Below are 17,814 nucleotides of genomic sequence, written 5' to 3' on the forward strand. Positions count from 1 at the left end.
CCATAAATGGAAATGATTCAACTATGAAAGAACTTCCCGAAATAGAAAAATGACTTAACTATGAAGGAACAGAGGGAGTATGTATAGTTAACATTATATGTGTAGTTGAAAAGAATAGTATACGTAGTTAGACAAAAAAATTTAAAAAATTAATTTGTTTAAAATTTAAAATAAAAAAATATTTATTGAATAAAATGTATCATGAAATTACCATTTTGCCATTCATAATTAATTAATCTAAATATATTTTTCATATGACAAATTTTGGACCATTCATTTAATAAAATGAGTGACTGATAATACATCTCAATTCTCAATTAGACTAAAAAATCTCAGTTAATTACAACCCAATCTACAAATGGGTAAAATCTTAATTCCGACATAATCTCGTAGTTTTTGTGGTTCTAGTGATGTGAACATATGATATTAGAAATATCTGTATAATAACATAAATATATCAACACATGTTATATTAACGTATATGATAGATGGAGTATTTGATATTAAAGTATTAAAAAAAATTTACATGAAAATTATTAAATATCATCATTCGAACATATACAATTAAGATATCGTTAAAATCATAGTATAAAATTAGCTTTTCATCTTGCAAACATATTCATCATTCAAATATATTCAATGTCAACCGGTTGACACTGTGTTTGACATTTTCTGTTGACATCAAATTCTTAAATCTAACAATCCGGATCATAGTTTTGAGTTTGTATGTAAGATACAGTTTGCAGATTATCACTATCTAATTTGATATATATCTTGTGAAAAATAATTTAAATCAAGTGAGTTGTGTTAAATTTAAAGCTTTGAGTGATTTTTAGGAGGGAGAAAATAGTTAGTTTTACTTTTAACAAATAAAATTAATTTTCCGATAATACCTCAGACGACTGGAAATTGGTCTGAGCATTTGAGATCAATTTTTACATTTTCGGTACTTCACATTCTGTCTATACATTAATCTCGCAAACTATCTTATTAATCGCAAACCATCTTATTAATTAAAAAAATATATACTACTAATAAAAAATGTATCCCAGTTTTATTTGAAAATACGATCTCATGTTAACTGGAGTATTTTATTACATCAAATTCATGGAACCAAATTCGGGTTGTCGCAAATGAGCTTTGATTTCCCAAGCAAGGTTACAAGATTGTAATGATGAAAATTCAGATGTCTTATGCTTGAGAATTAATGAATTATTTTATAATAAGCTAATGATATCATTAAAATTACTATTTTGAAAGTTTTATGAGTTGCGTACGTGGGAGAGAGGCTTCTATTCTGTATTCTTGTGAGGAAATTCCCTGTTCCAAGCTACAAAAGTGATCAGTCCCATGTGGGATTGCATCTTAATCCACATTCTTTGATGTGCATCAAAATTAATTATACCCAATTAAAATATAAATTAATACTATCAGATTCTAAGTTTATTCATTGTTTTGAGCCTCCCGTCTATTCTTGAATCTCGAATAAATTCATCCAAAATATTTGTACTAGTAATAGTTTTGAAGGTGTCAGCTTCTTTAACTCTCCAAGCCTGGAAGACTGGGATTTTGACTCACACTTATTTTCATGTGGACATGACTTTTATGTCCTCCCTCAATCTAAACTAAATTAATTGTAGAACTATTTATTACTCCATTTAATAATTTACTAGTACATCTCATCTTTATCAAGATTTAAATGTACCTGCCAAATTCAGTATATGCACTTTCGGAAACTTTATATAATCTGTTCTTAAGCAATGCCCAATAAATTTAATAAATACAAATTGTAAAACTAATACATTTATATTTCATAAAAGTTAATACATACTTAGATGTTATATCTAGTCTACCATATACTAATAAGAAAACAAAAAATAATATTTCCACCGTCTCAACTAAGTTGAGTAAAAAAAATTTATCACGGAGATTAAGAAATTGTATTAAAAAGTAAGAGAGAATAATAAAATAGAAAAGATAAAAAGGGAAATGGATCATTTACTGTGTTAAAAAATATAGTAGCGGCTGTTGTGGATAAAACGCAGCAAAATCCTCACAAAACTCAGCATAACTTCACATTCTTGTATACAAACACAATATCCAACAAATTAATGGTATTTTTTTTCTGTATATAATATTTGGGTATTGTATTGAATATAATAATATTGTCATTATACATTATTTCTAAACTTAAAAAAATATTGCAATGTGAGGCCCACGGGACAACATCCAAATTAATGGTGTTTCCTTATTGTACTTTATATATGAGTACTTATTTAAGTAGTGTATTGAAATATTGAATGCATAATGCTAGCAATTTCTAAACTGAAAAAAAAATTGCGGATTGTGAGGATTTTGCTGTGTTTTGTCCACAACAGTCCACACCAGAGGCTGCTGTGTTTTTTTAACACAACAGAAAATCCATCTCTGATTAAAAAAAGTAAAATAGGTAATAAAATAAAATAAGAATTATTATATAATTTTTTTTTAGAAAAGGAAATGACTCAAACTTAGTGGGGACAAAGTAATCAGTATTAGGTGCAATTTGAGTAACAAATCCGGAGTTAAAGCAATCGAAAGTATGACAATGCTCACAAAAGTGATGGTACAAGTGATGAGTTTGACACAACTAAATTTTGATTATTTTGTTATTTGTTATTTCTATATAATCGCTATTTATATTCATAAGTTTTTAAATAACTCTCTCTGTTTCATAGTAGTTGAGTCGTATTCTTTTCTTGTTTATCCCAAGATAGTTGAATAATTTTATTTTTTTGGCAAAAATTTTATTTTCTCTAACTTCAAAAAATGTCCCACTAAGATGAAGCGTTTGTTTTTCAGTACGAGATTTTTTGTAGTGTGTTGTTTTGTGAGTTAATGAAAGGATAATGATGTTAGAGAGAAGGAAAAGTAGAGATGATGGTATTTCCAATTTTGGGATGTTTCATTTTTAATGGATTTGAGGGATTATTATTTGACCCAAAGTATCTATATTCATGCTTAAATAATACTTTCTCCGACCCATAGTAGATGTCATATTTAGGGATTGACACTAGGAGGTATTGTTTTGTGTGTTAAGTGGAAATAGAAAATAATATATTTATATTAATGTGAGAGAGAACTTTTTCCCAAAAAGGAAATATGACATCTTTTATGGGACAAACTAAAAAGGAAAGTGTGACATCTATTATAGGACAGAGTGAGTGCTCCTTCCGTCTGCGAATGTGAGTCTCATTTTTTTCGGCGGGAATTTTAAGAAATTAGTATATGAAAAGTAACAATGATACAGCTCCTTTTTTTTATATATAGGGGCATAAAATCCATGATGCAATAGGAAACAATAACAAGCATACAGAAATAAATGAGCAATCACTATGTAACTAAATCTAATGCAGTATAGGTAATCTATTAACTGCTTGGGAAGGAAATCTAATTTTCAAGTATTGATGGGATATGGTTACAGTTGTGGTGAAGTTCTACTTTAAGTCTAATATGGAAATTAGCTTCCCGAATTGGGAGGCTTTTTTTTTTTCCTTCTGGATTTGGGAGAGACACATAAGCCTTATGTGTCGCATATGAAGATGAGAATTTCATGTAAGACGCATATGGCTTATGCATCTCCTATTGATGAGACGCATAAGATAACTGTTGAAATTAAAAATTGATCAAGTTGGATCTTACCTTATCATGGAGTTAGAATAAATTTTTAGTTGTTTGTTTTTTCCTTCTTAGTTTGATGCTTCTTTCCAGGATGGTAGCACTTGTTTGATGTTCAATTTGGTGAAGAAGAATCTGTGAAGCTTACTCATACTCCGCCGTGTCTGGTGCTAAGGGGGAGTGAGCTCATTTTAGTTTTTCTGCATTTGGTGGAGTGGAGATTTTTATGTTGCATCTGTAGTTGTTGCAGCAACTCCAATTCCAGCAAAGTGATGGCTTGCAATTGATCAAGTTGGATCTTCCCTTGTCATGGAGTTAGAATAAATTTTAGTTGTTTGTTTTTTTCCTTCTTAGTTAGATGCTTCTTTCCAAGATGGTAGCATTTGTTTGTGCTTCCATCTTGAGGGAGGATGTTGAAATTAAAAATAATTTGTTGTTATTGTTTTTCTTTTATTAGATAATGTTTAGCATTTTATTTGTTAGTGTTAGTTTTCTCCAAGCCTATATATTAGGCCTTTATTGTATTTTGCGGTTCAGCTTTGAAAAAAATGTACTTATTAATGAAATTTTCACTTTCTTTCTCTCTTCCTGTCGTCGACAGTTTCTCCCAATTTTCATAGTATTTCTTGTTCCTCCTTCAATGGAGGTTTCCCTATCCAAATCAATTTGCCATTTTCAACAATAACTCTCGCCAAAAAAAAACGCTTCCCAATTAGGGAAGCTATTTTCCATTTTACAGCCAAAAGTAAAATGCGTTGCTATTGTAGACTTGATAGAGTACACTTTGCTCGGTAGAAAGCGCTCCCTCGGGAGTACGAAAGATCTAAAATAGGAAGGATCAGTTTATGCATTTACAAGCACAAATAAGATCCATGAATAACATCAGAAGGTCATGAAAAAAAGAAACGAATGTTATAGCTCAATCTAATTAAGGGAGAAAAGGAAACCTGAATATCAACTCGTGAGAGTGTGTCATGCGCAAGACGATCAAATGAAGTGCAACAAAGTTGATTCATGTGATAAGAGCCACAGAAACCATATCATTGTCTTAATCTAAAACATAGCAAAAAGAACAGAGAGGATGACTAAAATAAATGTTAAGGCTTTCTTTCATATAGCTGCAGAAACGATTTCAGCTTTGACATTGTTCAGAAACATGCATTCATAAGAAAATGCTAAGTAAATATGGTTACAATGCAAGTTCTCAAATTAGGTCCAAGGAAACTGAATACGGACAAAGGAAATTGGAATAATTGGAGACTCATTCTGCAATATCAATTGCCAGATTTTCTCTTTTGTTATATAGCTTCATCTACAGAGTTTCTTTAGTGTATTTGCATTTTGCTGCACGAGTTGGAGATGCTGTAATCACCATAGCATAGTCCCCCAGACTTGAGTTCCTCCTACTTCAGTTACCTAATGGAAATAAATACACAAATATGAAAGTACAAACTCCAGTGGCATAAAATATACTCTCTTCGTTTCTTCATAGTTGTCATTTTTGCATTTTTTAAAGTTCCTTTATAGTTGAGTCATTTCCATAAGTAGTATAGAATTAATACACTTTTTATTTCCTACTTCATTTTATCTCTTACTTTATTTACTTTTCTAATTTATTTTCTTTAATTTTTCTTTCTCTTACTTTTCTAATTTATTTTCCTTTCTTTTCTCTTTCTCTTACTTCATCTACGTTATTACCTATCCCATTTAACACACTAAGTATCTATTTTTTAAATTTCGTGCCAAAAAAGAGTACCTCAACTATAAGACCATGTTTATTGGTCTCTAGAGGTCGTCCACCACCTCATTTCCATTTAAAAAAACAAAAAATAAGAAAAATTGAAGGAAGTGGTCCTTCTCCCTCCAAAACCTTGGTTTCCTCCACACCCACCACCAACCACCTGGTCTCCCTCCATTTATCCAATGAGATTGTGCCAAAAGGCATAATCTCATTGGTTGATAATTTTTTTCTTTTAAAATTTATATATCTTAAATATATTATATTAAATAATTATAAAAGTTATACCAAAATTTATAATTTTTCATCCTTTATAAATATGGACCCATTTGCTATAGTTTGCATAAAAAATCATTTTTCTCCTCCAATAATCCTTTTTCTTTCATACAATTTCATACTCTTTTAATTTCCTTTGTTGTTAACTATAGAGGAGGATTAGAATAATAAATATTTCATGTAGTAATATAATAATTGAAAATTAATCTAAAAATAGATGTATAATGGTGTGGTTGGGTGGTTAATGATAAACTATAAGAAATGGTATGGTTAGATTGGATGAATATTAATGAAGTGAAAGATTATGTGGAGGATATAAAATTAATTAAATATTAAAAAAGTAAATGGTTGAGTTGAGTTGGTTGCTGATAAAGACAGTCTAAAATAAAGGGTATATACAGAGATAGGTAAACTATATATGAAACAATATTTTACCAAATTCATTATTGCAACAGCCAATTCAAGCCATCAGTCCATATTGAACTTCTTCAAGGGGCTTTTATTTTTAAAGTGGATATTGGTTCAGCGTATATGGGCCTGAATATTGTTGGGCGAAATTTCCGATGAGCTTTTCAAAATAAAAATAGATTTACAACTATAATTACATTCTTAAAGCGTATATAAATTTCTAAGGCTTGTGTAGTTAAATATTTTTATGATATCTTCTGAGGAAATATTTTTATCTTTGGTATAACCGTCCAATTAAAAATACAAAAATCGAAACTTTGAATCATACAAATAGGTAAATTTAAATGAGAAATCCTTTTTCTGCAAGATAAGATATGCCCTGGTAGTATTCTCAGATCTGACATTTCATTCCTAAAGATAAAACGGCTTCGTCTCTGATGTAGCAACATTACTAACAACAGAGCTCTGGTGAGAACTGGATAATAACAAATGCTGAGTTTCAACAAATGAAAATTGCAAAGAGAGAGAGAGAGCGCTTATGCTAATGCATGTAGAGATTTCATGTGTCTTGGTTTGTAGAGAATGTGTGAGTATGTCGCCCTATTTATAGGTCAGAACTACTAAATGTGGAGCATGTGGAATCAATGAAGAGTCAACTCTATCAATAATGGTAAATTGTAACGGTAAGATGTTTCTAAAGTTACAAGCTTCCATTCATGAAGAATGAACCTGGACATATTTATCTTGACACCTATCATATAGTTGTTCGTTCTAGAAACGCATCCGGATAACCCGATCAATGTGTACACATGGACAATTATGTGTCAACCCACATAAGCTTATTTGCCACATGTTTTGGTCCACGTGCCCAATGTGAGATTAATTAATTAACTAATCTCATAGCTTCGTATTGTTATGACATATTTTAATTCATTATTTCTCAACCACCAGGAATCGATTTTAAAAAAATGAGCATATATCATAGATCGATTATACCCCCCGTCCCAAGTTACTTGAGTCGTATTCCATTTTGGATTGTCCGAAGTTACTTGAGTCATTTCTTTTCTTTTTTTTGGCTAAAAACAGAAGATCTAATCTCATCTACTTTATTCTCGCTTATTTCTTTTACTTTATTCTTTCGTATACTTTATTTAACTCACTTAACACAACTTTCTTAAATCTCGTGCCGAAAAGAAATGCCTCGAGTAACATGGGATGGAGGTAGTATACTTTAATTTCTCATAATTAATATTTTGTCACTTTAATTTCTCATAATAAATATATTGTCACTAACAATATATCCAGTTACATAATAATTATTTAACTAGCTCGAATCATCAATTTATCCAGTCATCAATAAGTTCAAGCATAATATTGATGAAACACAACATGATTTCTATGCCTTAGTACTATTGACTTCATACAATTGAAATATCATATTTCCAAAAAAAATACTAACCCAAACACAGTTTTCTGAAAATTCATATTTAATTATTTCGAAAAGTCACCTATAGATATAACCAAGAAGGGTATATACCCTTACAAACAACAAAAAGAGCAAAAAATGGAAAAAGAGCACACAAATAACAGTACAATTGAAGTTGGCTCATGATGACCAATGCTAACGAAAATGAAAACTAAATTGAACGCTAGTGCTATTTTTATAGGCATGCAAATAATGAATTGTTGTGAAATTTCCATGCCTTCCTTCAAATAGCCTCTAGAATTGGGCCTTGCATTAGGCCCGTGAATCCATAGCCAAGATTGTGCTAAGGTTCATTGGGTGCATGTAGGTGTTGGATCCGGTCAAGATTTGCTGAACTATTAGTCGGTTGGCCCGTTCTGACGGGTGAAACGGATCCCAGAACACGTACGCATCTCGGTTCGGGCAGAGATTTGAGAGCGGCGTGCAGAGGCCCACCCCGTTGTACGGGCCCTGTCCACAACATGCTATCTTCGAGGTCACAAATCCTGTCCACATTTAAATGTACATTGTTAGCATTGATATAATTCATTACCCTTATTCATTAACATATGTTTGTAATTAAATACCAATTTTACTGAGCAAGGCCCATCATGTTTGGTGATATTAATATATTGATCAAAATTTTGTACTAAGCCCATTGATAACCATTAAACTGATTGCGACTGATCCACACTAGTTTATACCAGCATATAACATCAAATTAGTAATGACAATTAATCATTCATTCAAAATCAATTTGGCTGTACTCAGATTATTAAATACTCATTAATTTGTAGCTAGGTTTGGTATAAGATTCATGCTAGCTAATTAATTTATTTATTGAAAAAAAGTTACCAAATTGTTGAGGGTTGGAGATGAAATCCAGATGCATTTGATTGGTGTTAGCAGCAATGAACACATTGTCACCAACTTTTCTGTTAAGTTGATCAAGCATTTGAACCAACTGAGGGTTGAAAAGTGCAGCAGCTCTCATCAATTCAGCTGCACACTCCCCATTTCGACTATGCTGGGCCAATTCAGCCGGGACGCATCCTAACGGGCCCGTTCCGGTCACCAAAACCCGTCGAGCCCCAAGGTTGTACAACCTCTGTATCATAACATAGCCAATTTTCTCACCATTAACTTTAATTTTTGTTTTAAGTAATTTTAAGATGAAATTAACTTACATGTAACACTTTTTTGTACTCGGAAATGACAAATGGCACATAGTCTTCGAGAGAATATTGCTGAGACCTGATAGAGAATGGCACCAAATAATAGTTGTTCACAAAATCATTCCCACCTAATGTAATCAACACTAGTGAATCCTTCACAACTCTATCAGTCTCTTCTCTCCCAATAACTTCGCTTAATCTCTGCTGGTACTGTTTGAACAAGTTCAGTTGTTGGTATATTCTAATAATGTTTACCTGCACATCACAAAGAGCTTTTCATTTATTTGATAAATTAATCTAGTCCCATAAAATCTATGGCAATGTCATATAAAATAATTACTATTATTTTTTTAAAACTATATTAAATTTTGTATGTTTCATATATGCATATATATAATTAACATGTGCAATGCCAATAGTCCTTTTGCCACACCTTTTATAGGTGGAACTGAGTGAGAAAAGCTAGTAGTACAAGAAATTGGGTGCATACTTTCATGGATTGATAGTTATATATTAAATCCTCCAAATTAAGAGTTGGTGTGACATAAAGAATATGACAAATTAGGAAATATAAATTTAATTTGGTACTTGGTTAGGAATTAATTGAAGTAGAGAAAACTTACAAACTGGATTCCTGTGTCATTTAGTACTCCAACTCCTGCTGAAGCAAAGTTGGCACCAACAAGCAATTTCTGCCCGGTAAGCTCGGGGCTCAGGTATGGCAATGTCGGTTCCCACCCGTTCGTTTCACCTGCACAAACTCGAATTTCTATAAATTAGAAATTAATTTTTACATTAAAAGAAATCATGCATGCAAGTATATATATGGAAAACTTTACTGATGATATCGGGAATGTTGAGGCCGTTGGAGAAGCGACCAGTGGGACGGTGCGATGGGTAGTCGATGCCATAGGGCGGGGCATCGGCCCTAGCGGTGGTGACCAAGTAGTTGTTGTTTCCGTTATCCACCAATGAGTCTCCAAACACAAAGAAGGCCTTAGCTTCAGCATTGGAGCTTAAATCCCCCAAGACCAAAATTAGCAAGAACATAGTAAAAATTCTTGGATTCTTCATCACCCTAGCAATTTATATTGAACAAAATGACGATACTTAAGTTTTACTAATTTTTTGAGAGAAAAGCAACTCGGTTTTGGGGTGGATAATGGTGGAGGCCGGGATTGGTGCCTTTTTATATGCATGAATTTTCAACTAATGGCTTGGTGCAATTAATTAGTGGTTAAAGGAAAATAGTTGAAGTAAAAAATAAAGAATCAAAAGGGCCTATTGAGTATGGTGTGGTATTAAATTTGACAGTTGTTAGAGGGAAAAATGCTGTGAGTTTAATAATTTTTGTAATGTAGCTTAGGTCAAATGTGAGTGTGTATGTGAGAGTTTAATTATTTCTTGTAATGTAGCTCAGGTCAAATGTGAGTGTGTGTGGTTGAGTTTAATCATTTTTGTAATGTAGCATAGGTCAATGAGATTTAGTTGTTGAAACAAAGGTAAAAGTTTGCTTTTTTATGATATATTTAATAGCTATAGGTGGGAGTTTAGATTTTCTTCTTATTGCAATTTATAAGTTGTTGGAACAAAGGAATAAAAAAGAACATGTTATAAGAAAGTTTTATCCCATTTCCATTTGTATATATTAAGATTTTGTCAAATGAAAAAAAATTATGCAAATCAGCAAATGGAACAAAAGGGCTTTGTCTAATTAATAAAAAATGGGACACTGCCTATGTAATAATATTTCTTAATATGAGAGTATTCATACAATTAATATCTGGCTCAAAAGTCCAAATCCAACGCTTTACTTGTGGCATAACATTTACTCCTAATAAGTTTTGTATTAGATACAATCATTAATTTTAAAAAAAGAAAATATTATTGTCAATATTCGAAGAGAAGAACTTTCTATGGACAAGTTTGCTTAATTATTCTCATAATAATGTAGTCAAAGATTTATTAAACTTTTGACCATCATTGAAAAACACAGTCTCCATGCATATTATGGTTTATTGAAGCTACAGCAGTAATAGTAACGGTCTTCATTATTTTATAAGTGTTATTTAGCAAATAATGGTGCAATTAAATTAATGTTGCCTTTATTTAAAACATTGTTATTTTGGAGCTATAATTATAGTCTATAGACTATGGGGTGATTCCCTATTTGATATAAAGGATATATTTATCATACTAAATATTTAATTTGTCTATATACTTTTACACTCACATATGTGATTCATTTTCCATTGGACAAGTTATTCTTTTATAATCACGGAATAGTGTGACATGCATACAATTTTCTACATCTCAAAATGAAAGGTAAAAAGTCTTATAACTCGATAATGTGTTATACTAGTATATTACTCTCTCTGTTTCACTATAGTTGAGTCATTTTATCATTTCGGAAAGTTTCTTTATAGTTGAGTCATTTCCTTATATGGTAACTTTTTTCTCTTTCTTACTTTACTCTCTTTTACTTTATTCTCTCTACTTTATTCACTTTATACTTTATTCTCTCTATCTTTTCTTCTCTCTTACTTTTTTATCTATTTATTTAACACACCCAATATTCATTTCTAAAACTCCATGACGAAAAGTTTCGCCTCAACTATGGCGAAACGGAGGGAGTATTCAAATTAGAACTTTTGTATTAAGAGAATATAATTATAATCATTTGCAATCTTCAATCATGAAAATATACCACCGATGCATTATTACTGGATTAATGGCGCCTGAACTTGAAATTCATAGGGAGTGAATTTTCATCTTTGAATGCAATTAATATGAAAGCTAATTAATGTCTAACACACCAATTTTATACGTCCGATGCAGTGGTTTCATAATACTTGTCGAAACGAAGAGTAATTAAGTTTCACCCCATAGTTAATATTAATGGACAACTATTTTGGTACATATATGGTTCCATTAAACATAGCACTTTAAAGATTCAACTGCCTCCATATGGAATAGTATATTGCACATGTATTACAACAACATTGACATCGGTTATTTAGTCTGTGAAAGTACAACTTTTCAACACAAATAGTGCAACTTCTCAAATCTAGTAGTCCAATGTGGTCATTGATTCAATTAAAGCCTACAAGTTAGAAACTTCATCTAACTTTATAATTCCAAAAAGTTACATGAAGCCGATCATAATTATATATAAATAATCATAATTCATTTTTAGGATAGATCATAATCAAATATCGGAACTGCACAAGACATATAAAAGTTCATAAAAAATCAATTTCACACCATGAAAGTTTAAACGGTCATCATATTTTTTTTTTCAAAAAATTAAATATAATTGAGTCAACAGAAAGGACATTGTCTACTAAGAGCAGGGGTCATATTTAGCATCTTATGTCTTGTTCGCCTTTTTCTTTGAAGCTCGTCCCATAACAATGTATTTTATCACATTCCATAATATTAAGATTATATTGTACTCTTCTATCCCAATTAAGTTGATACAAAACTTTTAGGCACGAAAATTAAGAAATTTTGTTGAATAGATTAAATGAAAGTAAAATAATATAGGAGAGAGAAAAAAGTAGAAGAGATAAGAGAAAGTAAAGTATGTGATTAAATAAAGTAAGAGTGATGGAATGTTTTGTTTTTTGTTAAAAAAAGAAATACTCGACTTTGTTAAGACATCCCAAAAAGGAATACGACTCAAACTTAGTTGGGACGGAGGGAGTAGTATCTCATGACTATCCATCCCACCTCAACTTTTATGCATTGGCGAATCCAAAATTTTTGAATCTAGGGTGCAAGTTTTACGACAAATCTCCCCCTGTCCGCGAAGTGGAGTCCCGTTTTCCCATTTTAGTCCGTCTGCAAATAGGAGTCTCGGTTAATTTTTTCTATAAATGATAATATGGTCTCACATTCTACTAAATCATTCGACTCACATTTCATTTAAAACTAATATTCCTTCCGTCAATGATTAAATGCCCCATATTTGATCAGCACGAGTTTTAAAAAATTATTTGACTTTATAAAATAAAGTGGATAAAAAAATTAATTAATGGAATGAGGGGGCACAAAACATATGAAAAATAAAATTATATTATTAGTCACACATTCCGAACAGGAGGTGAATTTCAAACAACATCCTCTATTCCACAAACAAAGCTGTCAAATCAATCATTTTTTTTCTAGCTCTCATTACGTGAATTAAAATAAAAAAATTGAGTAACCGTCTAAAAACACTTCGGACAATAAGTATGGTACGAGAATTAAGACAAAATTGATAAAATAAGAGAGAAATGGAGAATTGTATGGTAAAGTAAGAGCTATGGTGAAAATTGTAGTTAAAGTAGTGTTAGTGGATAGTGAGACCTACATTATTAAATTGATATATAACTTTTCAAAAATAGAATGCACATATTTTTGTGGGACAGACAAAATTGAAAAGTGCATATATTTTTATGGGACGGAGGAAGTATGGAGTAGTACAAACCTCCGTCCAACATTATATGTTCCAATTTTTATTTTGGTCTATCCCATATATTAATTACCTCACTGTATTTATTTTTGGTAATGAATCTCATATTTCACTAACTCATTAATCATATTTTATTACTATTGCAATATATGAAACTGAAAATATATAAGAATCACATTCCATTAACTTTTTCAATTTACTTTTCTTTTATATTTCTTAAAATCTGTGATGGATCAAAATAGGATACATATTGAGAAATTATTAGATAAATTGCAATTGATTTCTCTATTTAGGAGAGTTAAATGTTCGAACCGAGATATTAGTGCAACCATAATTTTGGCCTAATCTATTAGGGCAAAAGATTATTAGGTTGCATTGATTGGGAATCCGTTGAACTCGAACCTAATTTAACTGCCGTTAAATAATTCAAGCGAATGATCTATTCGAATACATTTATATTTTGGTATTTTCAACTAACCAAATAAAATGGCTGGATAGTTTAGTAACTTTAGTTGGGCCAGAATTCCCCCAATTTTGGTGGATTATTCTCAAATTTGATAGTTTAGCTCACTTTTTTTTCGATGTGAGAAAAATGTATGCTCGAGCTTGCATTTGCAGCGAGCTATTGTTCGACGACAAAAACTTTAAAAAAAAAACAATAAAAGCAAAACCAACCAATGTTCTACCCCTACAAGCAAGCACATATACACCAATTCCTAACCCAACAAGAAAGAAAAGAAAACGGCTAGTAGGGACATCAATGCCCAAGGCTAAACCAACCAAAACAAACTCACAAATGCAAGAAAAAAGTAGGCACAACAGTAGGATCAAACAAAAGGATGAGGTAAGCCATTCCTACCTCACAATCAATTAGGCTTTCCAATTCCCATTAGGAGCTCATGTCTCTTCGTTGAGCTTTGGTTCTCTCCAAACTTTAACTTCGTCCACTCATCATTCATTTGTTCTGATGAAAAGAGGAATTATGGGCACCAACCTTAAGTCCAAGCACTAAGTCTCCAAAATAAGCATTTCTCTCGAACTCTCAATTGGATTGAAACTCTTAAAAGGTGATTTATTTTTTATGTCTCAGATCGTATTTCGCTCCATCAATGTGATTATTATATAAGCTAAACATATCTTTAGATTTTTTTAATTTTAGTGTTTACTTACTAGATTCTCACACTATATTTTTGTTTTACTAAATCCTTATATATATTATTATATTTTATTTTAACGAGGTCATATACTATTTATTCTTTTTGTAACCTATACAATTAAGTTTGATCTCTATAGGTTCATAAACCTTAATCGAAATTTCAAATCATGAAATCAAAATAAAATATTGTTTTAATTTTCTGTAGCACATGTTGTCACTACATTGTTTTCTTAACAAAACAACATATACATATAAGGCTTCGGGGATGCAAAATAATTAAGGACAAAGTAATGATAAAGTAATACTCTTTTCCGTCCCCGGAAATTATTCACTCCGTACCAATTAAGTTGAATCAAAACTTTTCGGCACAAAGATTAAGAAATTGCGTTAAAAAGTAGAAGAGATAAATAAAGTAAGAAAGATAAAGAGAGAGTAAAATAGCTGATGGAATAAAATAAGAGTGATTGGATGTTTTGTTTTTTATAAAAAAAATAAATGATTCAACTTAGTTGGAGCATGCCAAAAAAGAATATCACTCAACTTTATAGGGATAGATGGAGTATAAACTTTTAGTTATGCACGAATTTTTAATGTACAATTGGTAAAATAAAATAGATGAATAGATAAGTAGTGGAAGTAGTGTTAGTGAAGAGTATGTTCAAGATTATTAGTACTGTAATTGGATTTTCAAATTTAGAAATTTCATAATTTTTAGGATAAAAAAAAAATTAGTTCATACTACTTTTTAAGAGAATGGAGGGAGTATTATATAGGATAAAGATATCTTTAGATCCTTATAATTTTAGTGTTTATTTTACTAAATCCTCGCACTATAATTTTGTTTTACTGAATCCTTATATAGTTATGTTATTATATTTCATTTTAACGAGGTCATATACTCTAAGGATTTAGGGTTTATAGGATAAAGTAATCGCACGAAACTTATAAAATAATATCACTAAGCCTAAAGAGAGGTCAATGCAGTTATTTTATATTCAGGAAATCTCAGAATAAGAATGTTTTTTGATTACTTTTAACTTAGCTTTTCTTTCTTTTAGCTGCACACAACTAACACATTTGACTATTGATAACGAGAGCATATAGCCAATTAATTAAACCATATATCTCAAGATAGTCTAGTAGATAAATTAATAACCATAACAAAATTTAAAAAGAAAGACACAATAACAATCTATTAATATTTAAATGCTCCACCTCATTTCACAAATTTTTGGCCCTCAAATTTAAGATCAAAAGAAAAATCACACATCTCTAAAAATTATTTTCCAACTCAGCAAACTCTAGACAGCATGATCATTACTGTCTGAAGATACATAAATAAATAAAAGTAGATAACAAAATAGAAATTATTCGGAAATAGAATTCGAAATATTTAGGTCCTTGAATCCAAAGCCAAGATGGTGCTGAGATTCATGGGCTTCATATATTGAGTATCTCCACTCAATATTTGTTGCACTATAATTCTGTTGGCCCTTTCTGATGGGTGAAATGGATCCCAAAATGCATACAAATCTCTGTTTGGGCACAAATTGGACACCGCCGTGCAAAGCCCAACTCCATTGTATGGGCCTTGCCCACAGCATGCGATTTTCGACGTCACAAATCCTGCAAAAGTAATAAAAATTTGTTAAAATCATCAGGCAATGTGGGTCCCACTATCAACTACACTAGTTCAGTTATATTTCTTTTTCTTTTCTCTCACTTTACCAGTTTAATTATAATAAAACTGATGTCGTCCTAAAAGTCTCTATTTTTATGGGACATTGATAATTGAAAATTTTAATTTGAAAAAGAGAATAGTTACCAAAGGCTTGAGGATTAGAAATGAAGTCCATATGCATTTGTTGTGTGTTAGCCGCAATGAACACACTAGCCCCTAGTTCGGAGTTGAGGCTGTCCAGCATCTGAACCAGCTGTGGGTTGAAAAGCGCTGCCGCCCTCATCAGCTCCGCGGAGCATTCCCCGGCCCGGCTGCGCTGCGCCAACTCAGCGGGGACGCACCCAAGTGGGCCTGTCCCGGTCACTAAAACCCTCCTAGCTCCCAAATCATACAATTTCTGTAGCATCAACAAAAAATGTTAACATTATATATGTATTTTTTTAATTATTAATTAATTGGTGATAGTCATGGTAATTGTATTTGTTCATACATGCAAGACTTTGCGATACTCGGAGATAAGGTATGTAACGTAGTCAGGTAGGGAAAACTGTCTGGATCTTGCTGAGAAAGGGACCAAATAGTAGTTGTTGACAAAGTCATTGCCTCCTAGTGTGATGAGAACTAGAGCTTGGTTCACTAGCGCAGTCGTTTGTTCAGGTCCGATGATGCTCGACACCCGTGTCTGATACTGCTGGAAGTACTCGAGTTGTTTCCCGATGCGAATGATGTTTAGCTGAAATATTTACAAGTAATTAGTAACTGAGGATTCAGTGATGCACACCCGAACTCATATTAGTGTGATACTGTCCATTTTGAAACAAATGGAGCAGGGGTTGCAGTTATATAATATTTGCACATTTTCTAATTTCCCGATGTGGCAAAAGTTAAGGTAGATAATGATTTTAGCATGAATTGAGAAAAATGTACTTACAAACTGAATTCCAGTGTCATTAAGGATTCCAACTCCCGCAGAAGCAAAATTAGCACCAACAAGAAGCTTGTCTCCTTTAAGAAATGGGCTCAAGTATGGTTCTGTGGGCTCCATTCCAAGTTGTTCACCTAAAAAAATTACACATAAATTATTCATTCAAAAACAATCAAAAACCAAGGAAATTGAGCCATTGATAAGGACTTACTGATGATATCGGGGATGTTGAGGCCGTTGGAGAATCGGCCAGTAGGCCGATGGGTTGGGTAGTCGATGCCATAAGGTGGGGCGTCCGCCCTTGCACTGGTAATTAGGTAATTGTTGTTGCCATTGTCCACCAGCGAGTCTCCAAACACGAAGAAGGCCCGTGCTTCGCCTCCACTCACCATGCTAGCTATTGCCAGGCTAAGAATCACACATGCAAAGGGAGCCATTCTAAAAATATAGTTGTTACAATTACTAGTAGTGAGTGGCAAGTTTGTGAGTGTGATGGGATAAACAATGTGATTGAACTATATATATATAGATGGATAAGTGTGTGGGAGGTGTTGATTGTTGAGGCTCAATAAATGGGATTGGTGAAGGTGAGAAAAATAAATCATCTGATCATTAAAAAAGCAGAATATTTTTTACTGTACTTGTATGGGTTTTTTGGAGTGTGAAAAAAAGGATCTCTGTTGTCAATTTTTGGAATGGAGTTATGGGGAGTAATTGAGTTTAATTAAGAGGTTGTTACTTTTGTACTTGATTGGAAACTCAAGGAATGGAGTGGTGTTGTTTGTTAGGCTTTGAGTCATGAGATAATGTCCATTTTGAACATGTCAAAGAATGTTTCATGTTTGGATTCATACAACATATGTGAAATGTTAAATTG

The 17,814-nt window shown here is 32.0% G+C and overlaps 2 protein-coding genes across 2 annotated transcripts; both read right to left on the reverse strand.

The window, feature by feature from the left end:
• Positions 1–7,701: 7,701 nt before the first annotated feature.
• Positions 7,702–9,866, reverse strand: LOC125212873 (GDSL esterase/lipase At5g33370-like). Its single transcript, XM_048113157.1, has 5 exons — positions 9,559–9,866; positions 9,343–9,470; positions 8,732–8,974; positions 8,400–8,652; positions 7,702–8,050 (listed from the first exon to the last, which is right to left on the reverse strand). The coding sequence occupies exons 1-5, from the start codon at positions 9,791–9,793 to the stop codon at positions 7,818–7,820; spliced, it is 1,092 nt and encodes a 363-aa protein (XP_047969114.1). The 5' UTR covers positions 9,794–9,866; the 3' UTR covers positions 7,702–7,817.
• A 5,631-nt stretch (positions 9,867–15,497) lies between these two features.
• LOC125212236 (GDSL esterase/lipase At5g33370-like) lies at positions 15,498–17,421 on the reverse strand. The gene is made up of 5 exons (XM_048112338.1): positions 17,149–17,421; positions 16,944–17,071; positions 16,503–16,745; positions 16,157–16,409; positions 15,498–15,957 (listed from the first exon to the last, which is right to left on the reverse strand). Exons 1-5 carry the CDS (start codon positions 17,372–17,374, stop codon positions 15,725–15,727), a joined length of 1,083 nt encoding a protein of 360 aa, XP_047968295.1. The 5' UTR covers positions 17,375–17,421; the 3' UTR covers positions 15,498–15,724.
• Between the last annotated feature and the right edge of the window lie 393 nt (positions 17,422–17,814).

The sequence above is a fragment of the Salvia hispanica genome, chromosome 3, assembly GCF_023119035.1.
Source record: "Salvia hispanica cultivar TCC Black 2014 chromosome 3, UniMelb_Shisp_WGS_1.0, whole genome shotgun sequence".
Taxonomy (NCBI): Eukaryota; Viridiplantae; Streptophyta; class Magnoliopsida; order Lamiales; family Lamiaceae; genus Salvia; species Salvia hispanica.

What these genes read in the sequence shown, in the direction of transcription:
- LOC125212873 (XM_048113157.1), bottom strand. Translation starts at nt 9,793, where the DNA reads ATGAAGAATCCAAGAATTTTTACTATGTTCTTGCTAATTTTGGTCTTG. An exon ending in ATGACACAGGAATCCAGTTT is followed by an intron (nt 8,975 to 9,342) that starts GTAAGTTTTCTC and finishes TGTGATGTGCAG; the next exon opens with GTAAACATTATTAGAATATA. An exon ending in CTCCAACCCTCAACAATTTG is followed by an intron (nt 8,051 to 8,399) that starts GTAACTTTTTTT and finishes AAATGTGGACAG; the next exon opens with GATTTGTGACCTCGAAGATA.
- LOC125212236 (XM_048112338.1), bottom strand. Translation starts at nt 17,374, where the DNA reads ATGGCTCCCTTTGCATGTGTGATTCTTAGCCTGGCAATAGCTAGCATG. An exon ending in CAACATCCCCGATATCATCA is followed by an intron (nt 17,072 to 17,148) that starts GTAAGTCCTTAT and finishes TAATTTTTTTAG; the next exon opens with GTGAACAACTTGGAATGGAG. An exon ending in ATGACACTGGAATTCAGTTT is followed by an intron (nt 16,746 to 16,943) that starts GTAAGTACATTT and finishes TAAATATTTCAG; the next exon opens with CTAAACATCATTCGCATCGG.